Source organism: Poromitra crassiceps (genome assembly GCF_964638095.1).
Source record: "Poromitra crassiceps genome assembly, chromosome: 1".
In the NCBI taxonomy this organism is placed as follows: Eukaryota; Metazoa; Chordata; class Actinopteri; order Beryciformes; family Melamphaidae; genus Poromitra; species Poromitra crassiceps.
In genome coordinates this window covers 126,294,013-126,321,606 of record NC_139623.1, presented here as the reverse complement: position 1 = coordinate 126,321,606, position 27,594 = coordinate 126,294,013, and the positions used below count along the sequence as shown (strand labels likewise).

General features: G+C 44.7%; 1 protein-coding gene across 1 annotated transcript; it reads left to right on the top strand.

The window, feature by feature from the left end:
* Positions 1-708: 708 nt before the first annotated feature.
* gprc6a (G protein-coupled receptor, class C, group 6, member A) lies at positions 709-26,426 on the top strand (the record flags this gene model as incomplete). Its single annotated transcript, XM_083632951.1, has 7 exons — positions 709-854; positions 4,263-4,548; positions 7,203-8,009; positions 11,937-12,155; positions 12,751-12,874; positions 13,991-15,012; positions 26,409-26,426. 7 exons carry the CDS (start codon positions 709-711, stop codon positions 26,424-26,426), a joined length of 2,622 nt encoding a protein of 873 aa, XP_083489077.1.
* Positions 26,427-27,594: the final 1,168 nt, after the last annotated feature.

Below are 27,594 nucleotides of genomic sequence, written 5' to 3'. Positions count from 1 at the left end.
TATGCTGTAACATACAGTTACTAACATACAGTTACTGTAACATACATAATACAGTTATGTACCAGGATAAACAGGTTTGCACAGGTCGGATCCTTCTCCCCCACCCCCCTCTCTGCCACTGCGTGTCTGTCTGCAAAAGGTCAGAGCAAATTTTTTCCCTGAGTTCTCTTGAACCTTCATAAGCCCCCGAGCCAAAGCCCGGCCCGTTCCGCCTCCGTCAAAACACGAGAAAAGTAATGGTTCTGCATGCTTGTTTACCCCCCCCCCCCCCCCCCCCCCATGAAAGGTGAGAAATCTGCGGGTATAAGTATCTCATAATAAGTCTGCTCCATAAGAGTCACAGCAGCCTGGTACATCAGCAGAGAAAAATGCTTATACATAAAACAACAGACACATCTCTTCACCTTCACCTGGACAGAAAATGACTCATGCTGCTGACTGTCACACATGTAGAGGTGGGCAGGGCTTGGGGAGATGACAATACTAGACTATGTGCAGGAGGAAGCAAAGGGGATTTTTCTTCACTGAAGATGCTTAAAAAGAAGTGCCAAGGGCACTCAGCCGAAAGAAGAGAGACTGAAGGAAAGAGAAAGGTGAGAGACAGAGAGAGAGAGAGAGAGAGAGGGAGCAGGGAAAGGACAGGAGAGCAGAGACATGCTAACCTGTGTGGGTGCCGTTATCTACGTGTTTATCATACATTCCCTGATAATGTTGGAAGCAGGGCATGCCTCCAGACCAGCTGGTGCTACAGCTCCTGGAGATATCATCATCGGGGGCATCTTCCCAATCCATGAAGCTGTCGAGAAACAAAACAATGTATTTTCACCCCACCTAGACCTACAACCATGTGTCAGGTGAGTCCACTCTTTTATTACACTGTCATCATCTTACCTTTCCATTAAACCCCCCAAAATTATTGTTCAGGTTCAATTCCCGGCAGCGGTACTTCTGGTCAGACGTTCCTATAGGCACAATTGGCCCGTGGCTGCGGGTGGGAAGCCGATAGCGTATGAGTCCTGGTCGCTGCACTAGCACCTCCTCTGCTCGGTCGGCCTGTTTGGGGTTGAGGGGAACTGGGGGGAATAGCGTGATCCTCCCATGTGCTACGTCCTGCTGGTGAGACGCCTCGCTGTCAGGTGAAAAGAAGCGGCTGGCAACTGCACATGTATCAGAGGAGGCATGTGCTAGTCTCTACAACTCTCCCCAGATCGGCACAGGGCGTGGATCAACAATCGGGACAGCAGAGGGAATTGGCCAAATACAATTTGGGAGAAAATGGGAGAAACCCAATAAGAAGGGGAAAAAATATTGTTGCATCCTGTCTTACCTTCAAACAAGACACACAGAGTCTAATAACACCGGTGTTGGATGTGATGTGGACGCAGGGGAATAGGCAGTTGGCTCCATATACAATCTCTTCACTTCCACTTCAATTTTTGTTTTAGCCAGATTTATAGAAAATGCCTGGTGACTAAGACAGGGAACATTGTGCTACCCAGTATAATTGTTTCTGGAAAGTGAATGTCTCAATTATTATTATTATTATTTTTTTTTTTTACCTTTATTTATACAGGGGGAGTCTCACTGAGAGCAATGCTCTCTTTTTCAGGAGCCCTGTTCACATTCACACACACATTCATACCTGGAAGCTGACCAGTACAACCACAGTCTGATCTGCTGGCCACTGATCAGCTCCACTGGAGCGGTTGGGGATAGGGGCCTTGCTCAAGGGCACCTCAGTGGTGGCAATGAGGGAGGGGCAAGCGCTGCCTTTTCACTTTCCCCACCCAGATTTATCGTGCAGGTCCCGGGGATTGAACCTACCTACCGGTCACAAGCTCGCTTCTCTAACCATTGGGCCACCACTGCCCACCACTGCTCAATGAAATGCCCTTTCTTTTCCTTTCTTTTCTTGATTCTGTACAAAGGTATATTATGATTTGTTGTGTGGCCATCTTGGCGATTGTAATTATGATATAGTGTCTTGTAAGCTCATATGGGCTGGGCACCCAGGTGCATGACACTTAAATAAAAATATCAATAAAAAAAAAATCCATGGAGATAGACAGCTTAAAGTCCACGTGAAACTTGTCCATGGAGATAGACAGCTTAACACACAGCGGTCATTTTGACCTTTTTGAAATGTATATGTACAATAACTTTGTTGTATTAAAAAATACAATGCTGCTGGTACCTGACTTTTCCTAAAAGTGTCTGTATTGTGATTTAAAATAGTTTTTATATGAATTACACAAAAGGCAAAGAAAATATTATAATTTTTACTTAGAAAGTGCACCATAGGCGGTCATTTTGACCTGACTGGATGTCCCAGCTTGTACACCTATTTTTTAGGGGGTCATCCCTATGTTCCCCGGGTCCTATGTTCCCCGTTTTTGTGGGACCGGGGCTATGAAAAAGGGGCCTATGTTCCTCGCTTTTCCCAAATAGGGTCCTATGTTCCCCGCTTTTCCCAAATAGGGTCCTATGTTCCCTGCTATGTTCCCTGGTCCGATGTGTCTCCCAAAATGCCAAAAACAGCCAACCTCATATGATCGCGTGCAGGGTTCGAGTTATAGTCAGATAGCTATGGGGTCCCCCTAAAAAATTGGGCCGTTTTTTCCTCAAATTGTGGCCGTTTGAAGCCAGATTTAGAGGAATATCTAATTTTAAATTAACATTCGGTTTAGACTGTTGTATGATGTTATTATTCAGTCTTACACTTGCATCTGATAAAATACAACAATTTAATTTTACAAATGAGACAAAATTGCTGAACTTAAATTAACATTTATTTAACTCTGTCTCTGCACTTATAAATCAAAAACTACAAAAATAAATACATAATGCTCATACATACATATACATAATGCAAATACAATTTGCTTTCCGAGCAGTTCTCTGCACTCAGCAAGAAACGCTATCTAAAAACAACAACAAGAAGAAAACAGATGAATGGGGCAGCCATCCCCTAGCTACCGTTGCATAGCAACAACAGACCGGAAGTTACCAGAGTAGGCTAACCTTACGAACAAACCCCTTGTGCACAGGTAATCAAGAACTTGTGAATGAAAAACAAATTGCAACAAACAGCAGCATATTTCAGCAGATACAGTAGCAGCATCTTGTTAGAACAAAAACAACTGTAGGCGTAATACTTACAAAATGAAACGTCTCAGTCTTCTCTCCTCTCAGCTGTGTCCATAACGTTAGCTTACCTACTAGCTAGTAGCAACCTAGCTGTAACAGGTCGTTGTCCCTTGTCTGAAGCCGTTCTTTGTTTCTTTCTGAAACCGAAGCTATCCAGGCTTGTACACCCCGTTGGCAGCTTCAGCCTTTTCTTCAGTGGCATGATAACGCTATACTAAAGATTAATAAGATCTTGTTGGCTCAGGCGGCTGTTTACATCACGTGATGGTTGCATGTTGTGGCTTCTTCTCCCTGCAACTCGGTTGTAGTAGTAGAACACGCGCTCATGGGCGGCACATGGTGGCTTGGAGGTGAAATGCAGCCTATTTCACACAACAATTCAAACGGTTGTTTTGGGAAAACTGAAAACATGTTTCTTATTTAGCCTATTTATCTAGTTAACATAAATAATAATAATTATTCCATCGAAAAATGTGTTATTTGGAACACAAAAAAGGAAAAAATAAATAAAAATAAAAAAGTTATATTTGTGGGGGTCCCACAGGTGTTCTGGACTATGGGGTCCCAGACTCTAGCTATGGGGTCCAAGACCCCATAGGTCCCCCCATAACTCGAACCCTGATCGCGTGATTCAATCAAAAGACAACACTCTCCGTAACATTTGGAAAGGGCCTGCCGACTAGGTCATTTTTTTCCCACCATCATTTTTGAGTTCTGTCTCGGGGATTACCAGGCCTTTTTTAAATATTATGTGAGTGTTGTCTGCGCCTTCATCCCTATTACGACATGCCTCTATGGGGCGGAGCACATGAGCGGGCCTTTAAACCCAATAAAGCTTGACATTGTATGCTTTAACATAGCCTACATGCCCGCAACAGCGGGCATGTAGGCTATGTCGGCTATGTCGGCTATGTAGGCTATGTTGGCTGAGTGCCCTTGGCACTCAGCACTCGAGGATAGTTTTGGATCTTTAATATGATATTTAATAACAACATGAGATATGAATAAGTGGAAAAAGTAACTAATATTGCTGACAATTAAATAATAATTCACTGTCTCCCCGGGTTTCTCTTCTCTCCTCTATGCCTGTAATCTCTGTGCAACTAAACAAACAGGTTTGACAAGAGAGGATTCACGTGGGCTCTGGCTATGATAAATGCTGTAGAGACCATGAATAAATCCCCTATCCTGGGTGATGTTGGTATCACTCTGGGGTATCGAATTCACGACTCGTGCTCTGATGTCAGCACTGTGCTGAGGGCCACAGCAGACTTCACCCAGCAAGCTGGAGAAGGTAACACCTCCACTTCTGGCCAACCAGTCATGGCCGTTGTTGGGGCGTCTTACTCTGAAATATCCATTGCCAGTGCCAGGCAATTGACCCTCGACATGATTCCTCAAGTAAGTGAGAAAAAATAAACTCCTTTTGACTTAAAACAAGCGAGCAGACCAGGACACATTTGCTGTTATGCATGGGGATTGGAAAAACCCCTTTCACAGCCATTTTCTGTCTCAAAGGAGGGCAAACACAGGTGTAACCAATACCATTAATGAGGTCCCCGGCAACAGAACGCCTACATGGAATGGAAGTTGGAAACCATCATTAATGGTTTTGGTTACACCTGTGTTTACCCTGCCTTGAGACACAAAATGGCTGCTGTGAAAATGGTCAATGCAAAAATCGGTTCAGTATCTCATTAAAACGAGAAACGTATATTGTTATGCAGAGATCTTTTTCTCGTTATAGAGTAACAAGATATTTTCACATTATGACAATTTGTTGGTAAGTTATAACCTCAAAGATTTTCATCTAAATAAATATATGTTAGGTCACTATATATCTGAAATGGCTCATTTCCACCACATATAACAGCAGAGTAAGTTCTACTGGCCTTACTCGTCTCTACTTGATATAGACTCTGCTTCCATAGCAAGTTTACTCGCCTCCACCCACACCTGGTGGTCATACCGACCGCATATCTGCCCTCTGCCGATAGCCGAAGTAGGCTATAATGTATAACATTACAATTAAATCCATACACAGAACTTTTAAACTGGTTATGAAATACCGGTGCCTCTAAATGACCTACAGTACATGGGCAAATAGATACAGTAAACACGATTCTGCCTGACCAATCAGTCGTCTGGTGTTTTCACGTCACCGTATGGTATCCGCTGGAACCTCAACAAAGCAGGGACCAAAACTAGCATGACTCAACCCCGACTCAACCCGGGCTGTCCAGGTTTTTGATCGGTGGAATGAGACAAAAAACTGCGCTCCGCCCCTTGTTTCACGCAACACGAAAGTAGGGGAGACCAGGGACAGTTATAACAAGGACGTGTGTGTGTGTGTGTGTGTGTGTGTGTGTGTGTGCGTGTGTGCGTGCGTGCGTGCGTGCGTGCGTGTGAAGGCTTAAAAAGAAGCAGCATTAGTGCATTACTGAGTCTATGTTCTTCTGGGCTATAGCCTTTCATTTAGGGAATAAATATTGTTCCACAGATTGAACATGCTGTTTAGATGGCTGGGTTAAGCAAAGTGCATTGGTAAAATGAGTATTAACAGCTTAGTTGTATAAGCGAGGGAAAAAGATCAGATCGGATTGATATCGGTATCGCCAGATACTCAAGATTGTGGTATCGGGTATCGGATCGGATATGGAAAAAGTGGTATCGTGCCATCCTTAGTTCCTATGGCCGAACAAACTGACTAATGTCACATTATGCAACAGTTTGTATCCCACCTGCAATTACCACTCATCACCATAGGTGTCACCCAAGAGAAGAAAACTGAAATCTTATGGACTAGGGGCCCAATCTTCGCAAAAGCGGTAATTTAGCGTCTGCGCTCGTTTAGCACGCACGCAATGCAAATTGGGGGCATGGACAAGCGCATGCCTGTTATAATTGTACTGGACATAGGAGTGCCACATGCTGAACTAGGCATTTCAGCGCAAAAATGTGGGGATAGATGGCATTATCTTATCATCAGCAGCGCGCAATTACTTTGTGCTAAGAGCTTTTAAAAGCACCTCTTACGTGCTAAATACTCTGTTGCGCTTGAGCGCACCATAATCTCCACTCCGTTGAGCTTGAGCGCATCATAATCTCCACTCCGTTGCGCTTCAGCGCACCATAATCTCCGTGCAGCGCATGGATATGTCATTACGCACAGCCTTGCCACGCCAGGACATCAAATTATGCTGCTAAAATTGGGTATTAGCAGATAATTCAGTGAGGCAATCAACTATACAGTAACTCACTGAGAAACTTTTATCACATTGCAAAGAAGGAAATTAATTGAGAAAACTAGTTGGACAATGGACATAGGCTATTCACCTTCATAACCCGGAGGGTCGTTGGCACCACAGACGATCTGTCAATAAGCTGTGTCCATCTCTCTCTGTCCTCGCACGAGTGAGTACACTCTATTACGCATGGAGAGGATGACAGCATATTGCATGCCTCGCGCAAACAGCGATTGCGAGATGGGAATCCGATTGGTTTTTATTGATGTAACGCCCAAGCATTGCCTGGCACGTGCCGTGAACGTTTCCGCATCCCCGCCGAGTATTGCATCCCAAACATATTTCGGGGCTGTTTTAACTTAGAAATCAGGGAGGTCACGTCTACCCAGACACCCAGATATCACTTTTAAACAGTTAGCCTACATTTCTGTATAAATCAATATGCTCCCGTGAGGTGCGGATGCGTTTAGCTGCTGCCGGGTGGGGGTGCAAAACTTGGCATAACACCTGGACAAATGCGCAAGGGAGACCGCTATCTTCCCTGCTTTAAGGCAAGCACAAAAAGGTGCGCAAGCGCAAATAGGGGATATCACCTGTACCAAGATAGTGCCCTATAACTTTAATGACATACCAATATATCTCATTATGAGGAAGGTTTCTTGTTATAACGGCATATTGAACCTATATTTTTCTCCCTCTGTGACATCAATATGCTGCCGTATTTTCCTGTACGAATACGAAAAAACAATTGCATTTTATTTGTTGAATAATAGGCACATATAGGCCTGTAATTTCTTTTCTATTTTACAGATCAGTTATGCATCAACTGCCGTCACTCTGAGTGACAAGAGCCGCTTCCCTGCCTTCATGAGGACCATCCCTCACGACCAGCACCAGACGGCTGCCATGGTCAACCTGCTGAGCGAGTACGACTGGAGCTGGGTGGGAGTCGTCACCACGGATGGAGACTACGGCCGCTCCGCCCTCCAGAGCTTCCTGTCCCAGGCTTCTGAAAAGGGCATCTGTGTGGCCTTTAAAGCGGTCCTCCCCGGATCTGTGAGCAGTCACGACGTCCAGTCTGCTATCAGGCAGGCTGCTGCAACCATCCGCAACAACCACAAGGCCAAGGTGATAGTGTCATTTGCCAAGTCAGCTCACATGATGAACATTTACAAGGAACTGAGAAGCCAGGCACTGAGAGCAGGGCAGAAGATCGAATCTGTGAGGAGGATCTGGGTGGCCAGTGACAACTGGTCCACCTCCACCTCTGTACTAGGACAGTTAACACTGGAGGACCTGGGGCATGTTGTGGGCTTTAGCTTCAAACGTGGAGACCTGTCGTCCTTCAGTCAGTATCTGAGTAAGCTGGAGGCCACAGGACATGACGATATCAGGAATAACTCTTTCCTGGAGGAGTACTATAGGACACAGCTGATTGCCAACGGGGATGCCGGAGACACTGGATTGGTGTCCAAAGCTGTGGAGATCCTGAGAGAACATGCTTATGCTCACAACATCTTCAGTGTTGAGCTGGCTGTGAGTGCCATTGCTCAAGCTGTGGCATCTGTCTGCCAGAGCAAAGACTGCAAAAGGCCTGGGACAGTACAACCCTGGGAGGTATTGCCACATTTCATACAATACTATCCTGAGCAGGACCAGTTAGTTTAGGGTTAAGGGTCCTTACACACCGGGAGCGTGTCCCCCCCCATGCAATTAATTTGCACATCAATCAGATTTTTCTAACCTACATTCAGTCAATGTAACTGTGCATACCAACGGCAAAGTTTTGCTGCACAATATTGCAGCCTTTATTTTATTTTTTGGACCTAGGTCGATTTTTCTGTTGCTATGATTGACAGGTGGGTCAAAAGGTGCCCCGTCTATGTGCCGACAGACCGCAGTGCCGACAGTCCGCAATGCCGATAGCCCACAAGCAGAGCTGGAGCTAACCTCTCCCAGCCCCCACGCCTAAACCTAACCTCTCCCACCCCCCACGCCTAAACCTAACCTCCCCCAGACCCTAAGATTAGTTTCACACAGACAACCTACGCCTTGCCTTGCCTCAACCCACGCCTACGCCGAGCTGGGCGTGAACCTGTTACACGCTTTTGCGATCACACCGCACGCCTTTTGCACGCCGAACCTGGAGCCGAGTCACAAGCGCCTCTCCTCTCTCCCGACTGTATTTTTTCACGTGTTGTCCAGAATTGTCATGGGTAGCCTCTACTCTAGGTAAAATAAATCAGATATATTTAATGTTCTATTGATGCTGGATATGTATAACCAGGTCTGACTATAGTCAGACATTTTAGAGAGGTGATCTTGCAAGAATATGTGCTGGCACAACAACATTGTCCATCTTGCTTCTTCGGTCGCTATTCTCTCTCATGAAGATTTGTTTGCCGACAGGGAGAAAGCCCCACGTGATAGCCACCCGTCAATCTCTCTCTCGCTCTCTCTCTCTGCTCAATACTGTTGTAGAAACTCCATTTTATTTTGAAATTCAGTTGACTTTGCCAGTTCCCACGGATATTGTCGCGTTTTTCTTTCATGGCTTGACAGAAAAGCCTGCCTGCACGCGCCTTGTCGGCGTGAAAATAGAACTCTCGCCTATTCGATAAAATCGGCAAGGCACAGGCAAGGCGTGGGTACACGCAGGGTTCACGCTCAGGCGCCCGGTGTACACAGCCTCATTGACTAAAACGGACGCCTATTTAAAAGCGTGGGTAAAGGCAAGGCATAGGCAAGGCTTGGGTCGCCGGTGTGAAACCAGCCTTACCCTAACCTCTCCCACCCCCCACGCCTAAACCTAACCTCCCCCAGACCCTAAACCTAACCTCTCCTACCCCCCATGCCTAAACCTAACCTCCCCCAGACCCTAACCCTAAACCTAACCTCTCCCACCCCCCACGCCTAAACCTAACCTCCCCCAGACCCTAAACCTAACCTCTCCCACCCCCCACGCCTAAACGTAACCTCCCCCAGACCCTAACCCTAACCTCTCCCACCCCCCATGCCTAAACCTAACGTCGGCATTGTGGGCTGTTGGCACTGCGGGTGGTCGGCATAGCGGGTGGACCCCGGGTCAAAATTCGCCTCACAATTTCGTGCTGTTTCTTCACATCACTCTTGGTGTGTAATGTCCTTAAGATTCAAAGTAGGATTGCAGCATCTGGGTAGTGTAGAGATAAAACCATGGTCAGATGTTCCTACAGACATAATTGGTCGTGTCACTGGGTGGGTGGGAAGCCAGGGCGGTATGAGTCTTGGTCGCCGCACTAGCACCTCCTCTGGTCGGTTGGGGTGCCTGTGGCTCAGTGGTTAGTACTGTTGCCTCACAGCAAGAAGGTCCGAGTTTGCATGTTCTCCCCGTGTTTGTGTGTGCTCCGGTGTCCTGCCACCACCTACTGTAAATACATGTTTGTTAGGGTTAATACTCCTGTCAGTGCCCCTGACCAAGGCAATAGCAAAAAAAACTGGAGTTGGTACCCGGGCGCTGCACTGCGGCTGCCCACTGCTCCTAGTTCTAGGAAGGTTCCTAATAGAGGATGGGTCAAATGCTGAGGATACATTTCCCCTTGGGGATAAATAAAGGATAACTTAGGGTGTATTCACACCTGTAGGTTTGTTTGTGTTCACACAGCCACAAATCAAACGGTCCAAATAGTATTGCCAAGCCTCCTGGATTGGCAAGGAGACACTCCGGTAGGCTAATTGCCTCTCGGGATGGAAAAAATAATTCTCAGAGATTTTCCTATATGATTATAAGAATGCGTTTTGTTAGACCTACATTGTAAGCTACGTCGGGCATGCGCCGTGCGAGGAGAGAGAGAGAGAGAGAGAGAGAGAGAGAGAGAGGAGAGAGAGAGAGAGAGAGAGAGAGAGAGAGAGAGAGAAAGAAAGAGGGAGGGATCGGGAGAGAGAGGGAGAAAGTTATTTATTTATTTATTTATTTATTTATGTAGGCTATGTAGCCGGTAAGCCTATGTATGTATTTAGCCTATTGAGGCTATCGGGAATTTGGAGATAGAAGATCAAAGACCCTCGCAACTTCTGCTATTACTGTCACGGAGACTTCAGAGGATTAGCCGAGACATAGGCTATATGAACACCTGTCCTGTCAGGAATAAAATATTAATAAATAATTTAATAATAACGGACATTTCGAGGAAGACATGCAATCAGTCTGATTGTCTGATTGAACCAGAAAATCTTATCACAAAGAAGGCTGGCTGATTACCACGACTTGTTTTCATTTAGGCCTATTGAATGGAGACCAGAGGTAAGTTGATTGAGTTCAAACTGCTGATGTGATGATCCAAAAATCCCCCAAAGTTTATCCATGCAAGTCACAAGTCGCCAAAACAGGATCTGAATGAAGATGTTTTTAAATGATAAAAATGCTCGTTCTTCAGGCCATTACGCACAGTGCAGCTGACTACGGCAGGTGGTTTATCAAAAAATGTGCACTGTTTCCTGTAGTTGTTGCGGATCGAGGTCGGATCACATTCTCACCACAAACGAACCCCACCAGAGTTGGTTTAAAGCGGACCGAGACCACCCTTTCTTGGCGATCTTGGTCCGCTTGTTTTGTCCCGCATCCGAGTGCGATTGCTGTGTTCACACTCCCCCAAACGAACTGCACCAAGGGGGAAAATGCTCTCTGTTTCGGAACAACTGCTCCAAACGAGATAGGTGTGAATACACTCTTAACTTAACTTAACTTAACTTGATCCTCACATGCGCTATGTCCTGGCGGTGAAAATCTTCGGTGTCAGGTGAAAAGAAGCAGCTGGCGACTGCACATGTAACGGAGGAAGCATGTGCTAGTCTACAACTCTCCCCAGATTGGCAGAGGGGGTGGAGCAATGACCGGGACAGCAGGGGGAATTGGCCAATACAATCTGAAAAAAGAACAGAAAAAAAGTATTACAATCAGGATTAACGAATAATAATTTATAATAAATATAAAATATGTGATAAAATAAGCAAATTAGTCCATGGTGGAGACGATAGACCCTTCTCACGGGGGCCATTTTGTGTCGAAAAAGCAGGGTAAACACAGGTGCAAGTAAAACACTAATGAGGGTTTCCAACTTCCATGATTGGAATTTGGAAACCCTCATTAGTGTTTTGCTTGCACCTGTCTTTATTCTCCCTTTTCGACACAAAATGGCCCCCGTGAAAAGGGTCTGTTGCTAGACTCCATCTCACACCAGTGGTTAGTGCCAATATTTCTCAAAAATAATACTACATTTCCCATACACCCCCATGCTGCCTCTGGCATCCTTGTCTTTACTGAAGAGGATATTGTGGTCCCCCCCCCCCCCTCATCTGCCTTCCACTCCTTCCATCATCTGCCTGTCAGAAACTCAGAAAGCATTAGCTCAATTTGCTCTGGAAGAACAGCCCTCTTCCTTTTTTTTTCTTTACAGCACAAATAGGAGTCACATAATGCTGATTTGTTTGAAATGTCTAGTTGACCAATCAGATTGCTTGGTCGGAACTACCTGTTGTATAATTGTCCATATATGTACACTTTAGGTGCTGCAAGCTCTGCGGATGCACCAGTTTAAGCACAACGAGAAGAACTATAAGTTTGATAACAAAGGAGACATCAACCTGGGCTATAATGTGATACTGTGGAGGTCAGAGGAACGGACTATCCATGTCCATGATGTTGTGGCCGAGTACCAGCCAATCAACAACAGCCTCACCTACACCAACCACAACTCCACCAAGCAGCTTATGGACCTGAAGAAGGTAAGCCCTCATGCCCTTATTCCAGTTCTGCACACACGTGCAAACACACACACGCATGCACACACACACACACACACACACACACACACACACACACACACACACACACACACACACACACACACACACACACACACATACACACACAGTGGTGTATGTTCACTCAAAACAAGACTCACGCAAGTTCAGGATGCCAGCATAACTCAAGAGAAAACCAGTCACCATTGTCTTAGGCTACAGCTGACTTGTGCTGGCATCCTCCCATTATGTACAAACTTCACCTGTGTTTCAACTGGCATGGGGGTGAGTCGATGACATCATTTTCATTTTGTGGGTGAACTGTCCCTTTAAGAGGGTAAATGTACACACTAACGCCTCCTCTGGTCGGTACAGGCACCCCGCATGTGTCGCTAAAAACAAACGTGTAAGGTAGATAATCATAATCTGCTGTACTCTAAAAGTACAGCAGATTATGATTGATTTGTATACCTTTATAAGTCTTCTCTAACCCGTGGTCATCCATTTTATTAAAAAAAAAAAAAAAATTATGAACGTATGAATGCTAATAACGTCTGTAACTGTCATTCTCACTCAGCACATCGTTTCAAAATGTTCAAATAGCTGCGTACCTGGAGAGTTCAAGAAAACAGCTGAGGGTCAACATACCTGCTGCTACGAGTGCATCAACTGTACTACGAACTACTACTCTAATCACACAGGTAAGAGATCCCCTCCCTTCCATCCCACAATCATATTTGCAATCTTCTTGATGCTTTTGTTAACATCAAAATGTACACCTGTATATAGAGTGCCAACCATAGACATAAATAATATGGACGTAGCTATCCCATTAAATTTTGTTTTCCTGGCGGAGTTCAAGCGGTGGCCGTCACCATTTTGATTTTTCGTCAGCAGAGTGGGAGGGAATGGGTTGAGTCATTCCGCAGCTCACGTGAGATGGGAGTTTCCCAGGGCCACAGTGCCGTCTGCTATTGGCAAGCTGCGTGATCACTGGACAGGCGATCTGTCAATCACCCCCTTTTCTATCATCTATTTTAAACCAAACGGGCGAGTTATATAGGATATGACCGCCCCCCCCTACAGTTGTTATGAAAAGGTGAAATTAACTATATAGACCAAAACCGTGTTTCGGTCCAGGCTGTAAAGATGTTTAATTACTGTTACAAAGTGGGGCATTTTAACAGGGATGACGGTACTTCTGAGTCCTGCCTCAAGTGGCCATTCGAGGAATCACACCTTTCAGGGTTACTTCCTGGTCCTCGAAAACCTCATGCCTTGCCCACTGGTGCAAACAAACAAGGGATTCCATTCGCCATTCATTTTTCCATAGACATTTCATAAAATGCTTATACAGTACAAAAGTTTTACTTGGTCAAACCAAGCAATTCAGCTATATTTAGAATCAGGATTGACTATATAACTTCTACACTCTACAACTTCTAAAGTCTACAAAAATATGTCATCGCTGCGGGACTCCGTCAGGTCACTGGTGCTCTTTACGCTTCCTGAAAGTTTCAGGCCGATCACACGTAAAATGGCGTAGCTGTGGCCGGACACAAATGTCTGGAAAAAAGAATGGCGGATGAAATCCCTTGCTTCCTAGGCCTAACCCGGAAGGGGGCATGACTTTGGCACTCTATGGGAGTAAGCCAAGTATCTTAATAGGGTTTCTCATAATCACTATGAGCTTGCCTTGGTTATTCCAACCCAGTTACGATGTCAATCCAAATCCAGTTTAGTTGAATAACTGTGTTAAGAATGGAATTCTCTGTAAATGTAAATCACAACCAAACTGTGCTCCTCCACCCCTCCAGATATGAGCCAATGTCTGAGCTGTGACTCAGAGATGGAGTGGTCTCCTGAGGGGAGCTCCCACTGCCTCCCGAAAGCCCTGCAGTTCTTCTCCTGGCAGGACAGCTTCGCCGTGGTGCTGCTGACGTTCGCAACACTGGGCATTGTCCTGGTTCTTCTGGTGTCGGCTCTGTTTCTGCAGCAACGCAACACTCCCACAGTGAGGGCTGCTGGGGGGACACTGTGCCAGGTCATGCTCTTCTCTCTGGTGGGCAGTTTCATCAGTGCCGTGCTATTTGTAGGTCGACCCAACAGCCTCCAGTGTAAGGCCCGGCAAGTGCTGTTTGGCCTCAGCTTCACCCTGTGTGTCTCCTGCATCCTGGTCAAGTCCCTGAAGATCCTCCTGGCCTTCCACTTCAACCCCGGGCTGCAGGAGCTTCTGCGGAGGCTCTACCAGCCTTATGTAATCATTGGTGGCTGTGTGGCCTTGCAGGTCGCTACCTGCATCTGCTGGCTGGTCCTCAAAAGCCCATTTCACAATGTCATTAAGAATCCAACCACTTTGCTGGAAGACTGCCACGAGGGCTCATATGTGGCCTTTGGGGTGATGTTGGGCTACATAGCTGTGCTGGCTGTTGTGTGTTTCATCTGCGCCTACAAAGGACGCAAGCTGCCCCAGAAGTACAACGAGGCCAAGTTCATCACCTTCAGCATGCTCCTCTACCTCATCTCCTGGATGCTGTTTGTTCCTGTCTATGTCACCACTTCCGGGGTGTACCTACCCGCCGTGGAGATGGTGGTCATTCTCATCTCCAACTATGGCATCCTCAGCTGTCATTTCTTCCCAAAGTGCTATGTGATCCTTTTTAGGAAGGAGAAAAACACCAAAAGTGCTTTTAAGCGGAGTCTGTATGAGTATTCCAGGAAAAACACTCAATCAGTCTCTGTCTCTTCTCTGTCAGAAAAAAAGTACATTGGTCAGCCCTACATCATCAGTGCTGCTTCGCTCTTTGTGCCTTCAGCAGAGCCTCCGAAAGCCGGCGCGGTGACAAACTACAAACACAATAGTAGCTGCAGTTCATACAGGGGTTCAGTCACGCAACAACGCAAATGTCTCAGGAGAAGCACCAGCATGTAAACGGTTAATGATACCTGTGTATGCTGAATACACTGAATTTATTTAGGGGTGGCTGTGGTTTAGGAGGTAGAGCAGGTCGTCCACAAATCGCTTTGGAATAAAGAGGTCGCTTGTTCGATCCCCGCCTCCTCCAGTCTGGAGGTGTGAAGTGTCGAAGTGTCCTTGGGCAAGATACTGAACCCCAAATTGCTGCCAGCACCGGGTAGCTTGACGCCATCGGCGTATGAATGTCTGCGGGAATTAACTTATTTATTAAAGCACTATATAACAAGCAGTCATTGGGTAAACGCACTATATAAATGCAGGCCATTTACCATTTCTGCATGTGTAGAATTTGCATGCATTACAGTTGTCATCATCTTTATAGCCAGCATCCTGAATAAGCATCAGTGCGTAGAGATTAGTGTTTGCTGTGTTCCATTATTCTGTTTGCAGACATCCAGCCACCAGTATTGGAGGTACAAAGAAGACACGACTGCAGTCGTCTGAAAGCATGTCTGCTGTTGATGCGCTGGGAAAGTCCTTTGACTCGTAAATCAACAGGGTTGCGAAACCTTTGTCTCGTCCAAATGCTTTCTGTTAGGTAAATATGATGAAGTTTAAGAACATATAAGAATGAGGAAGAAGCAAACACAAAGGGCAGACTGTCGCATCGCCCTGGCACACATAAGACACATTCAACTATGGAGTTCATAAATTCCCTTTGAAGCAGGTGCATCCCTGAATCACTGCTCTTCTTTCTTCTGAAATTCCCCTGCATACACACACACACACACACACACACACACACACACACACACACACACACACACCTACATACACAATAGCTCTTTTACTTCTGTCATGCCATGAGTAATAGAAAATACTGCTGAAGTCATTACCATAAACAAATGGACCATGGGTGGTATGGTGGCTCAGTAGTCCCGGTTTCGATTCCCTCCCCGTCTGCGTGGAGCTTGTATGGCCTCCCAATGTTCATTGTCTCCTGCTGCCTGTCAAGTGGACTGGAGACTCTTAATTAAAACAATTTTATCCCCCGTTAGTGCTAATTTTAATGTATTTATCCTGGTTGCTGCTCCACCCTCTGCCAATCTGGGGAGAGTCCGAAACTGGCTCCATGCTTCCTCCGAGACATGGGCAGTAGACAGCCGCTTCTTTTCACCTGACAGGGGAAGCTTCACCAGTAGGACATAGCACGTGGGGACGATCACGCTATTCCAACGAGTTCCCCTCCCTCCGAACAGGCGCCCCTAACGACCAGAGGAGGCACCACATCAGCGACCAGGATATTGCATGTTTTGGTGAAGGTGTTCCTATATGAAGGAAACCCCCAGGGGGCATGCGGAGAACATGCAAACTCCACACAGAAAGGCCCTTTTGATGACCCCACCGGGGCGGCGGGCACTCGAGGACATGCGGACGGGCACGCACTCCTTCAGCGCTCACAGCGTCCCAGGTGGGAATCGAACCCAGAACCTTCTAGCTGTGAGGCGACAGCGCTTACATCATTATTGGCCATGCTTACACAATCTACCTCTACCCTTTTCTTTCAGGCTATTTTGGGGTATTTTTTGCCTGTATTTGATCTGTTTATGTTTAGTATTTGTCACATTAACTTCTACACCAGTGGTGCCCAACCAGTCAATCAGGATGTACTGGTAGATTTCAGGGTGCTTACCGGTAGATCCCAACATCATTTTAGATCAGGAGTGTAACTTTGTAGTAGTGTCAGTGTCTCACATTCAACCAGTCAGTCCGTGCATGTTATTTTGTTGTCACATAGGCTACTGCCTGTCAAAACGCTCACGGAAACCACCTGACATCCTTGGTGGAGATACATGCTTTTACATGCTTGTAACTACGTGTTCACGTGGACATGATGGCATGTAGGCCCGGACATACTTTTCCTGCATCCGTTTGGCCATCGTCCCAAATGGATGCAGGATACACACACGAACGCATAGCCAAAAGCACTCCGGTCAACCTTTTAGCAAACCACAGCTGCAAAATTTGGTTCTGCGTAATTGCACGGCACCACAGCTGCTATCATTGAAATTATAAACAGCATTTGATTTATGGTTGTCTACCCAGTACCCACACTTGATCGCTATGAAGTATGGAGTACGAGTTCATGGTCGCTTTCACATATAAGCTGTTTGGTCCGCTTTAAACGCGCCAGAGTTCGTTTCCTCGGATAGTGCGCTTCGTTTGGGGTGGTGTGAAAGCGCAAACGAACTCTGGGGCGGAACAAACAAACAAACTCTGGTCCGCTTGAAAACGTGGGTCTCGGTTCGCTTCCAAGTGAACCCTGGCGCGGTTCGTTTGTTGTGTGAAAGCAAACCGGACTAAACACAAGAGCGCCAGTGCATCTGATGCACTCATGCAGTGCATCATGAGTAGTAGAAGATGGTATAACGTAGAAGGGAGCAAAACAACCACTGCGGTGCGCACACACGTCTACTACAGTACCTGCGTGACTTACGTCGTCATAACAACAACAACACATCGTTTCTCAACAGCTTTCTCCTTCGGTACGTAGACTACTCGTCTCATCTGCAGAATGAAATGTTCAACAGCTTGCTGCCTCATCTGCTGCTCATATTGGGCACATTCTTGTCAAATATTTATTCGATAGTAACACCAAAGTAAAACCAGAAATCCTAATATCCCAATATTGCTCCATGGTTTGTGTTTTGCGGATTCACCTGTGTTGTTCAGTCAGCCCTCAGCCAGGCAAGAAGCCTGCTCAAGAGGAGAGATTTCCCTTCTCTATGCTGTCCAATAGACAGAATAGAGACTTCCCTGGCCCACATTCGTCTTAAGTCACGGGCATCGCGGCAGGTGTGGTCTCTAGTTTTGTTTGTTTGTGTGTTTTTTGGTATAGAGTCTGACTGTGTGGGACTTGTTTGGGTTTATATGTTGTGATCTCATGGTGTTTTGGTAGTTAAAGGGGCATTATGTCATATTTTGCACAATGTTATTATTATTAATGCAGATTTTTTTGCTCCGCTTACTAGACCCTTTGGCTAGGCTACCCTTTTTACAATGATGATGACGATGATGAATATGTTGATGATAACAATAAGTAATTTCCTTTGTTTGCCTGTTTCACCGAGTCACTCTTAGGCTACATTTAGATTCATGGTGGAGGTTTATGTTAATTAGGGTTTTGTGTTGTTTGGTTGTTTTGCCTGTGACACCATGGTGGAAATGATTGATGATGATGACACACACACACACACACACACACACACACACACACACACACACACACACACACACACACACACACACACACACACACACACACACACACACACCTCTATCTCATCATGATCTCATCTCAACTCCTAGATACACTCAAGAAAATGGGCAGACCACTGGCGGAACAATAAGAGAGCTGATGCTAATACACTATTTCCTGCAATTTTACATGCAGTATTTTTATATACAATATTCGGTTTGTATACTGTGATGCTTAATTCTCAATGCTACATTAAAGAACCCAATTTGTTAAAGAGATGTTAAACACAGGAGAGGTGTCTGCAAAGGCTTAATTCTTTTTTGAAACTAACATATTCACAGGCTATACTACACAAAATGACAAATTATCCAGTTACATGGCATGCCGAATGCCAGAATTATTCACAGGCGTGGTCTGGGCGTAACATCAATTCAACCAATCAGATTGTCCTCTCACATCCCCTTTATAGTCAGGGTAGAGATCATCTCTTATGAGCCACGCATAAACAATTAATCCATTGTTTATTGAGGTGTGATGGGTTCCCAAAGAAAAAGCTAATTTTAAGCAATGAAACCATTGCATAAGAATAACTGGTCAGTCCGCTAGTACGAGAGGGTAAATAACCCCCAGGCGTTGCTCATCATCGAGTTTCATCCAAAGTGAAAATCCCCTCCTCTGAACCTGCTAATCTGGTTGAGTGGCAATACAAACAAGGTGTTAGATAGGAAGGTGGAGAGGGAGACGACTCCCATAAGCTTAGTACTTTAAGATGTTGTTCTCCTCCTCCTTATACAGCACCGCACTCCTTCCAGAAGTATTTTTGTGTTCCAACATCCTTGCATTTTTTGACTCGTGGCTGTGGGATGCCATATGGGAATGCGAAAATTCATTTTTTTATGTTCTTGCATGCTCTGTGTGTGTGTGTGTGTGTGTGTGTGTGTGTGTGTGTGTGTGTGTGTGTGTGTGTGTGTGTGTGTGGTGGGGGGGGGGGGCTGGTTGGAGGGTCAAAATTACATTGGTGGATCTCCCCCTTTTTTGCAGTAAAGGGTATGGTCAGGACTCTCGTTCACAGAAAGGCTTATTTCATGTGCATTATCAGCATTATTGTCCACACAGGTCACTATTATTTAATGACTGAAGACTGAATCGCACAGAGCTCAACAGAACAGATTATCATCCTTTGAATCCCACCTATGTGAACTCCAACCCCTTCCAAGGAAAGAAAGCTGTGTTGAAATGGGATATCAGTGGTGTGGAATACCTCAGTCTTGAAGCCTATTGTCAATAATGCTCAAGGATATAATCTATTTTAACAAGGGATGGCCGGGCGGCTCCCCCCCCCCCCCCCCCTTTCTTCTTCAACTGAGAGGTGGAAAGATGCCATGAATAGAATCAATTAAAAATGTAAGAACTGGAAGCGAAGCATCCTGAAATATTTGAAGTTAATAATGTCAAATAAACAAAATAAAATATAATCTTAATGGACCATTCTTTCTTGCTTTGCATATGGCTCAAGTGAAATTAATTAAATTCAATTATCAAAATTAGTGAATGGTATCAACTTCTGTAAATAAGTGAACACTGAATTCATCATCTAAGTGCATTGTGCAGCTATAAGTATTTATTTTATAATATTACTATAATTTTGCTGGGTGTAACTTGTCTTATAGATAAGCAAACTGTTTGCTCTAATTGTGGCCTAAGCTCAACTAAGTTGTGATGTGCTTTATGAAGGATCAGGGTAGACAGATAGAAAACGGAAGTCAATTGCTGAAAGTCAAAATAAAAGTACTGGTATCCTGTGTTAGTTATCAGTTAAATAGTGTTAGCTAACTTCATGATTGCTACTATGGATATCAATTTTAGGTAGGCTATTGTTTCTCGGCCCAGAAACTGTCATGGACCCGCGTGGCATTATCAATAGTTAGCGGGACATTAGTCTCGCTGGCCAGCCTCCTCTCCCTTCCATCCGAGGAGTCTGGTGCCGCAGGTCTCCATAACTGGGATAAACCCTCCCCTGCTCTACAGCTGCTCTCCCATTGGAGCGACTGTTTCGATGTCCGCTCCTGGCTTATTACAAACTCTGTCATTGGCTCCGACCATGTCAGTCAGAGCGGCTTCCGCTCCCTCCTCCCTGTGTGTCGCTGTAAATAGTGCCCTGCCGCCTCAGTGAAAACAACAACGCTAACTAGCTAGCAAGCTAACGGCAGAAACCGACACGCTAGCTCGTTGCTACACGCTGAAAACGGCAAATTGGATTGTTGGAAACTATTTTCCAAGGGCACTGCCGCTAAGCGCCGGCCATCGCAATCCCACTATGGAGACCTGCGGCGCCAGACTCTTCGGACGGAAGGGAGAGGAGGCTGACCAGCGAGACTAGCGGGACATTAATGGCTAACCCTATCTCTGAGATTAGCATTATAACAATCCCCGTGGATGGTGTAACGCTATTTAACTGAGCCTAACAGGATACTGATACTTTTATTTTGACTTTCAGCAATTGACTTCGGTTTTCTGTCTGTCTGTGGGCATACCTTAAAAGGTGGGCGTACCCTGAATTGGTCACGTGCCTTCCATTTTCAATTTTCTAATTTGTATTTTTAACTTTGAATTTTACTTTTCAATGTTAATTTTGCATTTTTCCAATCCAAAATCCTAATGATAAAAAGGGTATGGCCAAAATGAATATGGGGTCAGACTTTGATTGTTTTTGTGTTTTTTGATTCTGTTTGAAAATTGATTTTCAGCTTCAATTTTCTTTTCTTTTTCTTTTTACTGTTTTTTATTCTTCAATTTCGATTTTTGACAATTTCCCATGTCTCAATTAGAACGGAAAAATGAATTATACTTTAGTAGCCTACCCCGATCATGAAGCATGTCTGGTATGAGGCTGACCTTTTCTCTGGCAGACTGAAGGTGGGCAGGAGTTGGAATTGAATCAGCTGCATTGTGGTCTAAACACAGAAATAGATTATGTTAGCATTTAGTGCCCTAGGATATCTGAAGTCGTCGTCCTGGACAATAGCAGCATGTATTACCAGTCCAGACGGATACAAAGTGAGACTGCATTGTTCACCCTGAGGTGTCCAATCTGGTTTGACTGGATCCAGTGTCAGTAAGGGGATTTATGCCTTATGATGGAATGATTCAGTCATAACAAATGCGTTGAGATGAGGGTTTCCTTGATAGGCTTTTTTAAACTTATTTTTATTTCAGCATTTCAGACACAGCAGCACAGACCATAAAAACAAATAAAAACAGCTCTTTACTGTATTACAAAATAAATAATAAACGGTCTCCATAAAACTGTTACAAAATAATCAATAAGCTATAAATAAAAAGCGGTTTCAGGCGGAGGAGAATCACCATGACACAGCCATCTCGTTGCCATTCCCATCCGACTGTGTTTCTGGAGCTGTGCGCATGTGCACAAAGTGACGTCACCACGGGGGTGCATTCACACAACAACAACAACAGGCTGTACCACGAATGTTGTATAATAAGATCCAGGATCTGTCCCTTGATCTGGTTTGGCTAAACCAGATAATTGCCATCTAGCTGGATTTTAGTTAACTCATACGAAGGTGCCACTCGTTAAGTGGAACCAGGTTTTTCTAATCAAGTTGAGAGCTCGTGCACATGAAAATGCCCCACAGGAGCTCGTGCCCGCAAAAGAGGCGTGGTTTTTAACAACTGCCAATCACAATGCAATATTTCAACTTCTACAGCGCCAGACACGCTCTTTCCTCATTCATTCAAAGCGCAAATCGTGAAGCTTTACTACTGTCAGAATCAAAATCCGCCTTGGATATTATTAGTCTGTTCCCAAATGACTATCTAAAGTTACTACTTTTATTCACATCAGTAATTTCTTTGAAGAGCGGTTTCTGCCTCCACGTAGGCTATATGCAGCTCAATTCACCCTCTCAATAAACTCAAACTCAATATAACCTGCATGTCTATTTCCAAAATCCGTAGGTGTTTTTAGACCATTTAGGCTCAATGAATAATAATGAGCTCATGATGTGTTTGGTCGCACTGATGGAATAATTCCTATAGGCTAATCAATAAAAAAAGAATGATAATAAAATTAAACAAGGCTGCTGAACTGAATCGACACAGTACGTGCGGGCATAGATTTCATCTATAAAAAATAGCCTATTTTGTTGTCACTTATGGCAGCAGAGTCGCATATCTCCATATTTCATACAATGACTATGCTGGAAATAATATGAAGTTCAATCACATCATACAGGCCAAAAGCAACACAGTTGCAGCTGCAAAATGCAGGAGTAGCCTAGATATGAATGTGCAGGTGATGCCATATTAAATTGCTTAGATAGTACATAGTAGTAGGCTATTCTGACATGTATGACTATATGTCCAACCCAACGTCAGCCTCAGCTCCATTGCGCACACGGCACCGTGCGCTTTGGAGACGTTTATGTAACCTTTTTATGCCGGTTTAGTGATATTTGTCCACTCACCATTCAGCTACAATCGATCCGCGGGGTCAAACAACGTATCTACTTGAGAGCACAAAAATTTATATATAAAAACATATTCCAAAGTGGTAAGTAGGGCTTAATTTAAATGTAGCCTGCAACAAGTGCAAGGCTAATCAGTCCTCGATTAATTCAACAGGAGATTTATTTTTTATTTTTTATTTTTCTTTTCTTTTGAATGCAATGTATTTTTCATATGGGGACCATATGAATGGCAACTCGCTGTTTCCAGAGAGCTGATTGGTAAGCAGGTGGGTCTGTCATGGGTTTTGATCTTATCCTCTGAATTTAACCTGCTACAAAGCAGGCCGTAGAGCACAAGTTGCTATGGTGATCTATCTCGGTAAGAAGTTAACTAGCGTCGTGGTACGGCAAACCTATACGGTTAAACCTGAAGTTACCTCGCTAAGCCACTAATCTTGCTTCGTGGTACACCCCACATGACACAGCCATCGCGTTGCCATTCCCATCCGACTGTGTTTCTGGAGCTGTGCACAAAGCGACGTCACCACGCAACCACCACGGGGGTGCGTTCACACTCAACAACAACAACAGAGCACTCAATTAAGACACACGCACAAAACGAAGAAAATTGTGGTGTTTTGGTTAAATTCATAAGTGAACCAGATTAACCCGTTACACAATAATGAAAACAATAATAATCTTCCATCTTTGGCATCATAACATCATGATCCTATATGCATATCTGCACCATCTTGCCCCAGTATTCAGATACTATACTTGCAATCAATGCTCATTATAACATGAAGTGTCCGATAAAAAGAAAGAGAGTGAGAAAGGAAGAAAGACCGAGAAGCATTGATACTTTCAACTGGAGTTAAGACATTCATTCACCAAGATTGATATTTACAGGTTTATTCAGAGCAGTGATATGCAGGATTTCCAAATGGTGGTTCCCAACCTTGGGGTCACGACCCTATGTGGGGTTGCCCGACGCTTTTTACACCACACACAATGTAAAGAACAGAACTAAGGCCCCATGTGACACATTTATTTGAAATTTGAACCCTGAGAGAGGGGAGAAAAAAAGTCAGAATTTATGTCGCCACTGATCTCACCCGAGTGGGGTGTATCTGAGAGCCATGCTCTCTTTTTCACGAGTGCCCTGTTCACATTCACACACAGCAGCTAACCTACAGTACAACCACAGTCTGATCTGCTGACCACTGTCACTGTCAGTGATGTCATTAGCTCCTGAGAAAAGGGTTATGACTTCTGAAGCTACATCATCATGAGCTACTGGTCTAACAGCGCGGGCTCGCTACATCGGGCGCTACGTGGCCTCGCCCGTCCTGCAGCTCGCCAAGCTGGCCTTGCAGTGGCCTTGCATTACATCACTGATGATGTCATCAGTGGGATTTATGACATCACTGATACATCATCAGTGATGTCATCAGTGACATCATCGCTGTACTATAGCCTTGTGTGTGTGAGAGAGTGAATTTATGACATCACTGATGATGTCACAATGCATATGTATGACATCGCTGATGACATCAGTCACTGATGATGTCATCAGTGACATCATCACTGAACTATAGCCTTTCATCAGTGACATCATCACTGAACTATAGCCTAATTCACTCTGATGATGTCATCCCTGTTAAATGTTCCTATCTTTGACAACTTTTTGTTTTTATCAATAAAGGTTTTGACAACAGTGAAAAAGACAGGCAGTAATTACAAAAAAAGGAAGAGAGAGAGAGAGAGAGAGAGAGAGAGAGAGAGAGAGAGAGAGAGAGAGAGAGAGAGCAAGGAATCAGTCTGTGTCTGATCAATCAATCAATCAATCAATCAATCAATCAATCAATCAATCAATCAATCAATCAATCAATCAATAATGGGATATGCACTGTACATGCTGCATGTTGTACTGTCTGGACAAAAATATTGGTAGCAATCATTCCATCAACCAACCAACCAAACAAACAAACAAAAAAAAACTGTGTTTTTATTTTTGTACCACTTGGTGTCAGTGTTGACCTTTAGTTCAATGTTATCCAGCAGAGGTGCTGCAGTTTTTGGGCAGCAGGGTGATGCAGTGAGGCCTGTGGAGGACCTGTAGGCTGGGCTCAAACCCCCTGAGGTGTCCTACTGAAGTGCTCTCGAGCAAGACCCTCAACCCCCAACTGCTCCAGATTCTGTTCTGTAACAGAGGCTGACCTTTGACCTCCCTGTGGAGCGATAAGTGGCCTGCGACAACAATGGTAGAAAAACTAAGTAGTGTTACTTAACACTGTAATTCTTCACTTCCTCATAGCAAGACCCCTGATTTCTCTCAGACCCAAATCTTTGAGTATTTCTTTCTTCTTACTGTAGATATGATTTTGTCCAGATGTACAGTATCTGCAGTGTAGGTTGAGATATAACAGTGACACTATGATCAACATTCTCTTAACTTCTTATAAATTAAATAATGGTGAAGTTTAACAATTCATCAATTTTCTGATCCTGGAACCCCCTCAAGGACGCCTGGTGTCCCCTGGACCCCAAGTTGAGAACACCTGACTTAAGGTGTGATGTAGGTGCCTACACTTTGGAAGGAGAGTGATGAATTTACTGTAAACAGATTATCCACATGAACAAGCAAGAGGAGCTCAGTGGTTTTGCAATCCTCGCATCGCGCTCAATGATTGCTCCCTGTTTACGCTTTCATATATTGGGCCAAAAAGCCTATTGTGCAAGTCTATGACCAAATACAACTCAGACATGAACGGATAGCCAATCCCAGTGCACACACCCCTCGACAATTACTTGTATTTAAACATGTGGATACACGTTCTGCAATATATTTTTATCGTGCAAATGTTACTGTATTACCATGTTAGATTGGTCTCAGTGTCCTTACACATTTTTAGGGCAAAAAAAAAATCCAACCATAGCTATCCTGGGTGGAGTGTGTATAATTGATTGTTCATGTTTTGTTGACATCCATCGCTCCCCAGCTGCTTTAGCTTTCCACAAGCATTAAAGCATGGCTTTGCATTATTCCAGGAATTGAAGGCTTACTGGGAAGAGTTGTGCCAGCCCCCAGACAACATTGGTCGAGTTTCATGGTGGTTAAAAGAACTGATGTTTACTGCGACCTCTTGCAGTGCATACACCAATGTGGGGAGCTGTAACCATGAAGTAGCAGTGACCTCTGGTGGTCTTTAACATAACAACAGTCTGATATTGAAGTAGCCCACCAACATACTAGTTTGGAGAAGGGGTGGGATTGGGATGGGATTGCAACTTGTCTTGCAACTTCCTCATCGCAAGTGACCCAGTTTGCGGTGCCCTGGGGGGTGTAACCCCGGTGCCCCAGCTAAATTCACAGCTGTGCATCACCCAGGTGGGAGCTACTGCATCGGTGTTGGATGAGTTGAGTTACCCCTCTCCCTATGTATGTCTAGAAAGGCGCTATATAAATGCAATCAATTAACTTGTGTTGTAGTGTGTTGTGTGTAGTGTTGTAGTGTGTTGTGTTGTAGTGTGTTGTGTTGTAGTGTGTTGTGCTGTAGTGTGGTGTGTTGTGTTGTGTTGTGTTGTAGTGTGCAGAGGTTTTTTAGCAGAGGTTTTTTTTCCAGTGAGGCATAGGAGGATGGTTCTCCTCTATTTTCTAGAAGAGATGGGGGATTTTATATAATAATATATATTTTTTTAATAAAATATCAATCAAATGTGTTTTTTTCTTAATAAAAATCATGTTATTGTTAAAATGCTTCAACAACAGTGACCCCTGTAGGGCAGTGATGGGGGGACTGCCCCCTAGTCCGATACCTCACGAGTCCGATACCTCACGAGTCCGACACCTCATGGTTTTGGGTTAGGGTCTGGGGGAGGTTAGGTTTAGGCGTGGGAGTGGGAGAGGTTAGGTTTTGGGTTAGGGTCTGGGGGAGGTTAGGTTTAGGCGTGGGGGTGGGAGAGGTTAGGTTTTGGGTTAGGGTCTGGGGGAAGTTAGCCTCTTTTTTCGGACTCGTGAGGTGTCGGACTCATGAGGTATCGGACTCGTGCCATGGCACCAGTGATGGAGCGGCATGCAGACAGAGTCTGTGCCAGTCTGTCATGCCCAGTCATGCCCTCGGGGGGGGGGGGGGGGGGGGGGGTAGAGGAGAATTATTTTTGATTCCCATGGTCATTTATCTCATGCAAAATATTATTGGTTGAAAACACATGCATTTGACAAGGAACAGTGAAATGATGTGTTTTTCAACCAAGTAGATTTAGCTGGAGCTTAACCCGCCCTCACCAATCAATACCATTCATTTATTCAACCTAATTGGTTGTTGATTGGATAGATTGCTAAGATTGACATTGTATACTGATGAATGAGTCTCTCAACGCTGAATCAAGTTCACTATAGGAAGTGAAATCCACTTTGCTGTCATGACCTGACAGGAATGATTTACACACTGACAACAGTAGCAGCATATTATATTTCCCCCTTATTTTTATTTACTTTTTAAAGTGTGAGTGGTAATCTTTATACCATATGAAAGTAGAAGAAATAAGGAATCGATTGGGACGAAGCATGTCAACCTAGCATGTAGGGAAGGGGGGGTAAATACCACTCCAAAGTTGATGAATTGGAATGTAACTAAACGAGTAGCCTATGCTAGAAGTTGTTGCAGCCAGGGGAAGGCACACTCTGGTTCCAGATGCAATAAAGTGTCATTAAAAAAAACATGATTTCAGATGGCAGCCCGTCTTTATTGTCACACGAACACACTACAACAC